The sequence below is a fragment of the Malurus melanocephalus genome, unplaced genomic scaffold, assembly GCF_030028575.1.
Source record: "Malurus melanocephalus ecotype Western Australia unplaced genomic scaffold, MMel_1.1 scaffold_424, whole genome shotgun sequence".
Lineage (NCBI taxonomy): Eukaryota > Metazoa > Chordata > Aves > Passeriformes > Maluridae > Malurus > Malurus melanocephalus.
This window is the reverse complement of record NW_026623656.1, coordinates 445,504-455,021: the sequence shown is the minus strand read 5'-3', so window position 1 is coordinate 455,021 and position 9,518 is coordinate 445,504. Positions and strand designations below refer to the sequence as shown.

General features: G+C 64.1%; 2 protein-coding genes across 2 annotated transcripts; both read left to right on the top strand.

The window, feature by feature from the left end:
- Positions 1 to 641: 641 nt before the first annotated feature.
- CYSRT1 (cysteine rich tail 1) lies at positions 642 to 2,794 on the top strand. The gene has a single exon (XM_057379815.1). It carries the CDS (start codon positions 659 to 661, stop codon positions 1,040 to 1,042), a length of 384 nt encoding a protein of 127 aa, XP_057235798.1. The 5' UTR covers positions 642 to 658; the 3' UTR covers positions 1,043 to 2,794.
- A 4,605-nt stretch (positions 2,795 to 7,399) lies between these two features.
- RNF224 (ring finger protein 224) lies at positions 7,400 to 8,028 on the top strand. The gene has a single exon (XM_057379829.1). It carries the CDS (start codon positions 7,522 to 7,524, stop codon positions 8,026 to 8,028), a length of 507 nt encoding a protein of 168 aa, XP_057235812.1. The 5' UTR covers positions 7,400 to 7,521.
- Positions 8,029 to 9,518: the final 1,490 nt, after the last annotated feature.

Here is a 9,518-nt window from a genome sequence, read left to right as displayed (position 1 = left end):
GGCCCCGCAGCGGCCGGAGCCGCGCGTTCCGTGAGTACCGGGGGGATCGCTGCCCCCACCCTGYCCGTGTCCTCACTGCTCCCCCCTGTGCCCCCTTCCTCTGTCTGCTTCCCTTCTTCCTCTGGCCTCCGGCCCAATTCCCAATTCCCCATTTCTCCCCGCCTGCCGTGTCTCCAACCCCTGTCCCAACTGCCCTTCTTTCCCCTACCTCTTCACTCCCCTTTCTTCCCGCTGCTCTCCCCACTTCCTTCCCTCAAGCTCTGAGCCTGTGTCCCCCGAGAAACTCCTACCCCTCCGCACTGCCCTATCTGCTCCGTGTCCCCCCCGGAACCCCTCYGGTYCCCCAGTGCCCTGCTCACCYCCTGCACCCCCACTCCTGCCTCCCCTCCTGGCTCGGGGGTGGGGAGTCCACGTGTACCATGTCGGGGTCCCTTGAGGCTGTCGGGGAGTGGGGAGCACAGTTCTGCACCCCGCACCCAAACCAGGGGGTTCTGCCAGGGGACCCTCCCCCTCCCTCTCCCCCTCCCTCTCCCCCTTCCCCTTCCCCTTCCGTGAGAACAACGCCAGCACTGACACTCCCCCCACCCCCGGTTAAGGGGGTCTCTGTCCCGCAGGAGGTGGGCAATGCCAGACAGGTGTGCTGGCAAGGGGAAGGGAGATGGATCGTGGGATCACCGTGGAGAACCCCTACGCCAGTGTCAACATCCCACGGGAACAGTTCCAGCAAAGCTTCATCACCCGCTACCTGAGAGATGAGCCCACCATCATTGCCAACTCTGCAGCCGTGCCCACCTATGGCACAGAGGAGCAGACTGACCTTGCTAACGGCTGGAACAGCCCAACCATTTCCACGGACAGGTCCTGGTCCCGTCCCTACAACCCCTATGCCAGTCTGAGGGTGCCCAATGGAGAATCATCCGCCTCCTTCTACACCGTGACCCTGGACAAGCCCCCCAAGGGCCAGGAGCAGAGGACTGGCAGGCGCTGTGGCTGCTGCAGGTGCTGCTCCTGCTGCCCAAAGTGCTGCTGTGTCATCTCCTAGGGCCCTCCCTGCACCCACGGGATGTGCTGACCATGGGCTGGGGCCAGGTGACCCCACACCGATGTGGCTGCTGGCCTGGGCACCCTGAGGAGCTGCCCTGGCACCCAGCAGAGCTGGCAGCTGGGAGCTGGCCCTGGCTGGACTCTGACCTCGCTTTTCACCTGTGAATTCTGGAGCCTGATGTGCTGATGATGGGCACCTGCCAGGTGSGACATGGGGCCCTGGAGCCCTGGAGCCCTGAGGATGATGTGTGCCAGCATAGATGTCACTGAGAAGTGCCTGCACTGGAGCCAGGACAGCAGTTTGAGCCTGCAGCCCTGTACCCTGCCCCTGCCAGTGTCCCTGTGCTGGGAAATGTCCACCCTTGGAAGGTGCAGGCAGTGTCCACCTGCCAGTGGGTAGGCTGGGATGAAGGCAGCCCCGGGTGTATGGCAGAGGAGGACTGTCATTGTCACTGTCTTGGAACAGTGGAGAAGAGCCAGGGACAAGCCTCCAGCTGGGATGGGGACCCACCTCCCCAGAACGGAGCCATCTTCCCTCCCATGGCATCATGGGGATGCTGCAGCACCCTGCACCAAGCTCCAGCTGGGACCTGCTCCTCCTCACCATGCTGCCCATGGACAGAGGGAAGGACTCAGGAAATACAGACAGGCAAAGCATGGCAGAGCACTGGGCTGTGCTCCAGGGAAGCGCCTGAAGGATGGCACAGCTTGGATATGGGCATTAACATCTGGTGCCAGGAAACCCCCAGTGCCATTCTGTTCCTCCTGCCAGGCTTGTGGGGTACTGGGCACAACCTCTCACTCCATCTGCACCCTGGAGACAGCCCAGTGTGGAGGGCTGGCCTGGCTCTAGCACTGGRGTACCACTGGGGCAGCTTGCTGGGCTGCAGAGCCCCAGCATTCACCTTTTGCAGCTCCCTTGGCTGGGAGGAAGGCRAGAGGATCCTGCTGGCTCTTCCCAGGCTGCTGGGGCAGCTCCAGGCTGGGCGTTCAGCTGGGGCTGCTGCCATCGACCTGGAACAAGCCCGCTGCTGTGCTGATGTCCCGCCGAGGTGTTGTTGTCCTTCCCTGGTGCTGGCAGCCTGAGGACAGCCACTCTGCCAGGTGGCAGCTGCTCTGTGGCTGCTGCAGAGCTGCCTGCTCTGCGGGAGGAGGGCCTTGGGAAGAGTGCCTGTGTTAGCAGATGACTTTAGGGTGCTGCAAATAAAATTACAGCCATCTCCGCCCCTGCCGAGGTGTGCCTCCTCCCTCCACCCTGACTTTTCTGGGATTCCCAGGCTGCTTCTTGCTTTTCCTGGTGGGATGTGTAAGGGCAGTGCTAAAGTCTCSAAGCCAGGCTTAACTGTTGCCCTGCTGACTCTGGCAGCAGCAGCTCATGCTGGGCTCTGTGGCTGGCTGCTGCCTGGTGTCCTGCTGGCAGCCTGACTCCAGCAGTGCCAGCCTGGCTCCAGCAGTGCCATCCTGGCTCCAGCAGTGCCAGCCTGGGTCCAGCAGTGCCAGCCTGGCTCCAGCAGTGCCATCCTGGCTCCAGCAGTGCCAGCCTGGGTCCAGCAGTGCCAGCCTGGGTCCAGCAGTGCCAGCCCGGCTCCAGCAGTACCAGCCTGGCTCCAGCAGTGCCAGCCCGGCTCCAGCAGTGCCAGCCTGGGTCCAGCAGTGCCAGCCCGGCTCCAGCAGTGCCAGCCTGGCTCCAGCAGTGCCAGCCTGGCTCCAGCAGTGCCAGCCCGGCTCCAGCAGTGCCATCCTGGCTCCAGCAGTGCCAGCCCGTGTCCAGCAGTGCCATCCCGGCTCCAGCAGTGCCATCCTGGCTCCAGCAGTGCCAGCCCGTGTCCAGCAGTGCCAGCCTGGCTCCAGCAGTGCCAGCCCGGCTCCAGCAGTGCCAGCCTGGCTCCAGCAGTGCCAGCCCGGCTCCAGCAGTGCCAGTCCAGGTCCAGCAGTGCCAGCCCGGCTCCAGCAGTGCCAGCCTGGGTCCAGCAGTGCCAGCCCGTGTCCAGCAGTGCCAGCCTGGCTCCAGCAGTGCCAGCCCGTGTCCAGCAGTGCCAGCCCAGGTCCAGCAGTGCCAGCCTGGCTCCAGCAGTGCCATCCCGGCTCCAGCAGTGCCATCCCGGCTCCAGCAGTGCCAGCCCGGCTCCAGCAGTGCCAGCCCGGCTCCAGCAGTGCCAGCCCGGCTCCAGCAGTGCCAGTCCAGGTCCAGCAGTGCCATCCCGGCTCCAGCAGTACCAGCCTGGCTCCAGCAGTGCCCAGGCGTTCCCGGTACAGGCTGCTCCTGCCTGTCTGGGTACACTGGTGGGTGCTCAGCCCAGCCCTGCTGAGCTGTGTCTCTCCTGTCTGGAAAGACTGAGTCTTTTGGAGAGGCTGAGGAAGGGCCTGGGGAAGGGAAGCTCCTGGCTGGGCCAGCTGGGTGGGCTCTGGGGCACTGCCTGGCTGACCCCTGGGGGTCCATGGCTGGGAACTCGTCACTGCTTGGAGCCCACATGCACTGAGACCCCACAAGCACTGGGTGCTCAGCCTTGCTTGAATGCCACTGAACTGAGATCCCAGCGGGACTGGAAGCCCCCCAACCCTGAGGGCCCACCATTGCTGGGAGAACACCAGGAGCCTACCAGCCCCTGGATCCCATCACTCTCGAGTTCCCACCCCCGGGACGTTCTGGGCTGGGGTGCCAGTGTCTTGGCGGAGGTTTGGCCCCAGCAGTTTGTCCCTCCCGTCCTGGCCGCCCTGCCTGGCCCGTGTCCCACGTTGCTGGGTGGGCGGGGGAGGCTGGCAGGGACACAGCCCTGCACAAGGAGCTCCCTTGTTCACCCTGCCCGGTGACGGCACCGGGGACGGGCAGATCCACCTCTTGTTTGCTCTGGTGTCGCGGCCGCCAGCCCTGCCCTGTGGCGGAGCCCCCGCGGTGTGTCTGGGCAGGGGACACGTCACCGGTGGAGCCCGCAGGGCGGGGCTGCCCCGTGTCCGGCGCTCGGCAGGACACGCGGGCCTTGGGGACAGAAAACTGTCCCCAGCTGTCCCTCAGGGGCGTGCGGTGCCTCGGGCAGAGCTCAGGGCGAGCAGAGCCGGGGGCTCGGGCAGGGTACGGCGAGGCACAGCACCCGCTGCCCTTGGCTCTGCCCCAGCCCGGGGCGAAGGCAAACACGGCACAGCTGCCAGAGCCCCGGACAATGATTAAACTGGAGCTGCAAAGGGGCTCTGAGCGGGGCAGAGTGCAGGCTGCGGCCCCAGAGCTCGGCAGGGCTCTGATGAGCCGGGCAACAGCATGCAGGGTCCCTTGGGTGCTCTCCGGGTGTGTTCATCCTGCCAAGGTGCCCAGGGGTGCAGAGGGTTGTGCTGGGTGACGCCATCCCCTGCCTCTGGAGCATGGGTGGTGRCGCAGGGCTCTGGCTCATCCCGATCAGACCTTTGCTCTCCCTGAGGGTGCCACTCCCCACCCCGCGGTGCCAAAGGTCCCTGCAGGCCCGTGGATATGTCCTGGGAACAGGAAAACACGTTTCCTTCCCATGTGTGTCGCTGCTGATTGCAGATCTGTCTCCCCTGAGGCGAGATCTTATCGCTCTGCACAACTCCCTGAGAGGAGGTTGCAGTGAGGGGAAGGTTGGTCTCTTTGCCCAAGTAACAAGTGACAGGATGAGAGGAGCCCCAAGTTGTGCTAGGAGAAGTTTGAGCTGGATATCAGGGAGAAAATATTCACTGAAAGGGTTGTAAAGCCCTGGCATAGGCTGCCCACAGCCATGATGGTGTCACTAGCCCTGGAATAGTTCAAAAATGTGTGGATGTGGCACTTGGGGACACGTTTTCGTGGTGAATGTGGTGGTGGTGCTGGGTTGACAGTTTGATGTGATGATTTAAAATATATTTTCCAGCCTTAAGGACTCTGTGATTCCCTGTCCTGGATGCACTGGGGTTTTGGTAGATGCACAGCCACCGTCACCAAGGGCTCCCGCTGAGCCCTGCCTGTGCTAAGCTGGGGTGCCCAGTAATGGCAGAAATGGCCAAGGGCAGCTGGGCACAGCCCCTGGGTGGGACAGAGCTGTGCTGGCATCAGGGAGGGGACATGAGGGCTGATGGGCAGGGGACAGGTAGGGGCTGGAGCGGGGCAGGAGGGCAGGCAGGAGGGGTCAGTGCRTCTGAGCAGTGCCAGGGCACCCCCAGCTGGGCACAGAGCCAAGCCCACCCCTCTCACCCACAGAAGTGTTTTGGCAGAGCTCCCTATGGCCCTGTGGGACTGCACTGCTCCTATCACTGTGTGCCAGTGGAAGAGGAACAGCTCGGCAGCTTGGGAACACCCCAGCCCCAGCTGCCTGCACACCCCGGGCACACTGTGCCCGTCAGGAGCCAGCTCTGCCCTGGCTGCCGGCACCCAAGGCTGCACCCCAGCACAGGCAGGCAYGGTGGCACCCTGGGATGCCAGGGCACAGCTGGAATCCCACACAGCTAGATCCTGATCCACCCAGRGCACACGGCCTGTGCCCCACCTGGGCCAACGGGTTTGGCCAAGACCGATGTCCCTGGCACAACCTTGTCCCTAACCAGCCCCACTGTCCTGTGCTGGCCACCAGCCTGGCAAGGAGAGGGCAAAACCCTGCCATGGGGCACCACCCCCGTGCCTGGAGAGCCATAGGCACACAAAGCCCACGTGCACTGCCCAGGGAATGCTGTGGCAGGGATGGATCAGGACCCTGGGTCAGGATACATGTCCTAGAGGTGCTGTGCTACTGCTGCTGCTTCCCCTCTCCCAGGCACCAGTGTCAGGGGAAAGCCTTTTTGCAGAGCCCGGTGACCCTCTGGGGGTCTCCATTTCCAAAACCCCCAATTCTTTCTCTGTGGAGTGCTGGAAACATGACCGGGCTGCTGGTGAGGAGGCACGGCCCGAATCCCCGCTTGCCCTGCTGCCCACTGCTGCCTGTGGCGGGAGCTGCTGCCCTCTCCTGCTCCCTCRCAGCAATGCTGCTGGGTGTCCTGGCACTCCTGTCCTGCCCCCACGATGGGCTTTTCTTCTCCATGATCCTGAGTCCAGGATCTGTCCCCCTACCACACTACCCTCTTCAATCTGCAGCACCTCCATGCCGAGGCTGGGACRCTGCTGCCGGACCAGGGGCAGCTGCGGGGACAGAGTGGCCCCTCCCCAGCGCTGTCACCTCCCCTGGGCCATGCATTGCCATGAACCTTGCAGGTGTCTCTGTGGTATCTCCCCAGCCTGATGCTGGGCACTGGTGACTCGGCCCCAAGGCCAGAGCCTGCTGCCCCCAGGGAGGGGCAGGGACAGGTCACAGGTCACACACACGTCACCCCCAGGCTCCAGCTGGGAGCGTCACCCCCCATGTGGGCACTGCCAGCCCTGGCCAGGCCAGAGCCCCGGGGTCCCTGCCTCAGTGCCAGCCCTGCCACCCCACTGTGCCCTCCCGCTGCYGTCCCCACAGCCTGGAGCACCTGGGATGTGTGAGCTGGAGCACGGCGGGGTCTCTGCTGGCCAATGTCTGCCCAAACGCTCTGGGCTCTCAGGGTGKCCCAGGATGTGGAAGGCTGTGGTGCTGCCACTCAGTGCAGGTGATGTCTGAGCCCTGTGCCCACGGTGAAGCCCGGAGCTCCTTGCCCCTGGAGGGACGATTCCTTCTGTTAGTGAGGCAGAAGCTGATGGTTAATGACCACGTCTGGGCTTAGATTTCACAGGTCCTTGTTGCCCGGGTGCTTGTAACCCAATCTCTCAGGCTTCGCTTCCCTGCAGCAGATCCAATAGCACCTGTCCCTGAAAGGTGAGCCCCTGCCCACTACCACGGCCACCGGCAGCCACAGGGCCCTGGCTGGGGAGCTGCTGGCTGCTCAGCCCCCCGATGCTCCCCACAGGACTGCCACAGCCCCCTGGGACAGCACAGCCTTTCTGCCACCACCCCTGAGGCCCTGGGAAGCCTCTCAGGACAGGTAGGGATGGGGGAACTGGGAGAAGGGGAGGACAGGGGCACCCTGAGCACCAAAATAATCGAGGTCACCTAAAGAGAGGGAGCAGAGAATTGGTGGCCCCCAGGAGAATATGCTAGTGGGTACCAGACCCCACCTGAGACGAGGCTGGACCCCTCAGCCCCACTCCCATAAGCCTTTGTGCCCACCCCCTGCCTAGGCTGGGGAGGACTGGGGTTGTGCCACTGCCTGGTCTCCAAGTGCTGTTTGCTGGCCCCCCCAGCCATCCCAGTGCTGCTCACCCCAGTCCCAGGGCACACCCTGAGCAGGTTGCTGAGGTGCAGAGCCCCTGCAGAGCCCCCAGTGTGGCACTGGAAACACATAACCCCCACGGATGCAGGACCAACCCAGTGCAGGGGCAGCATCCTGCTCTTCCAGGCAGGGCTGGTCACGGGCAGGTGGGCAGCGGGCAGGGGCTGGGCAGGGATCCCTGCTGCTCCTGGGAACTGACCACATGGACTAGTCCCATCTCTCCCACATGCTGATGCACTCAGAGGTGCCACCCCACTCCTGTGCCCCCTCCACAGCATGTCCCAGGCCGGTGGCAGCCCCCAGGCAGAGGATTTGGGGCCGTGTGTCGGGGCMCACTCGCGCACCCCGAGCCGGGCCAGCCAGCGCGTCGAGTGCATCATCTGCTACTCCTCCTACGACCTGGGCGTGCGGCTGCCACGGCGCCTCTACTGCGGCCACACCTTCTGCCAGGCGTGCCTGAAGCGCCTGGACGCTGTGAGCAACGAGCAGCGCTGGATCCCGTGCCCGCAGTGCCGCCAGAACACGCCCACGCCCCGCGGAGGGGTCACCATGCTCGACCTCGACCTGGGCACCTTCCTCGCCGTCAAGGCTGACAAGGAGCACCCGCGGGTGGCCGGCAGGAYCCCGCCCGAGCCGCCCGCCAAGGGCTCCTGCAAGGAGAAGGTGGTGAGCGAGCAGCCGGCGGGGCTGTGCCAAGAGCCGGGGCCTCCGGCGCTGTTCCCCCGGCGTGGCTGCTGCCGGCTGTGCCTGTGCTGCGGGGTGACCGCGGCCTTCGAGAGCTGAGCGCGGRCAGCCAGCGGTGCCCGGGCAGCTGAGCTCCCGCGGGGCAGCCTGCCACTGCTTTTGGGTACCTGTGCCACGCCTCAGACCCACGTGTGGACAGCAGTGCTGGCAGCCAAGGAAGGGCTTCAACCTGGGCAGGGCTTGCTGTCCACCCTGTCGGGATTTGGGGTGCAGCAGCGGGGAATGAGGATGTTGCCACCCCCTCATGATGCCAGTCTGTCCTGCAGACTGCTCAGAAACATGGGCTGGCWCATGGCCCATTGGCTCGGCAGCAGGGACAGTGTCTCTGGGCATCCCCAGGCAGGGGACACGGAGYGATGCCGTGGGGASCGTGTCCAGCACCGTGCAAGCTCCRTCCATTAAAGACTCTGCTGGYCCTGCTGGGCTGCACACCTTGGCTGTGTTTGTTGGCTGCCTGGGGCTGGCCCGGGTGAGCCCTGCCCATGGCAGCTGGGGCAGGTGACATGCTGTGCCGGATCGCTGTGCTGCCAGTGCTTGCTCTGCTGACCATTCGCGTGAGAAATTTTGGCACTGGGATAGCAGGACGGCTCAAATTGAGAACGACAGCKTTGTTAGGAAACCACAGCACGTTGCTCCAGCTACACTGCTGCGGTGTGGGGAGGAGAGCTGAGCTCCGGTGTGGGAGGAGAGCCGAGCTCAAGGAAGTTCCTGCTTGCCCTCAAGCTCTGAGGCTCACGCCAGGTTGGGTTTTTCCTGCCGGATCTTTCCCCACGCAGGCACACACAGACTCTGCTGCTGTTTTCCCAGCCGTGCMCTGCTGCCTGCGGGGCTTTCCCTGCCTGACCCCACAGCAGGTGCAAGGACAAGAGCCCAGGCAGCTGCTCTGGGTTAGCAGAGGCCAAACGGGGGGCACTGGGGGCACAGGGTGATGCTAAAATACCTCTTGGGCAGGGCTTGATGTTGCCTGGGCAGTTCCTATGGTTCTTCCCCAGGGCTCATTTTCTGCATTTGTTTTCTGTGTCATTTATGAGCCCTTGCAATACCCAAACACCAGGAGCCCCTGGCTGCCCTTGGGGCTCAGCAGGGCACTCCAGCCTGAGCCTCCTTGGGGTTGGCAGGGATCTTGTGTCCTCTGGGCAGTCTTGGGGCTTGGGTGTTCCCTGTGCTGAGGGCCAGGGCTGCAGCCAGAGGGCTGCATCAGCTGTAGACATCACCCACCCCATACACAGCACCACCCCATACAGAGCATCCACATCCTGCACAGCACCCACCCCTTACCCAGCACCCACACCCCATACACAGCACCCATCCCATACACAACATCCATCCCATACACAGCACCCACACCGCTGCACAGCACCCACCCCATACAGAGCATCCACATCCTGCACAGCACGCCCCCATACACAGCACCTGCCCTACACAGCACCATCCCATACACAGCACCCACCCCATACACAGCACCCATCCCACACACAGCACCACCCCATACACAGCACCCACCTCATACACAGCACCCACACCCCATA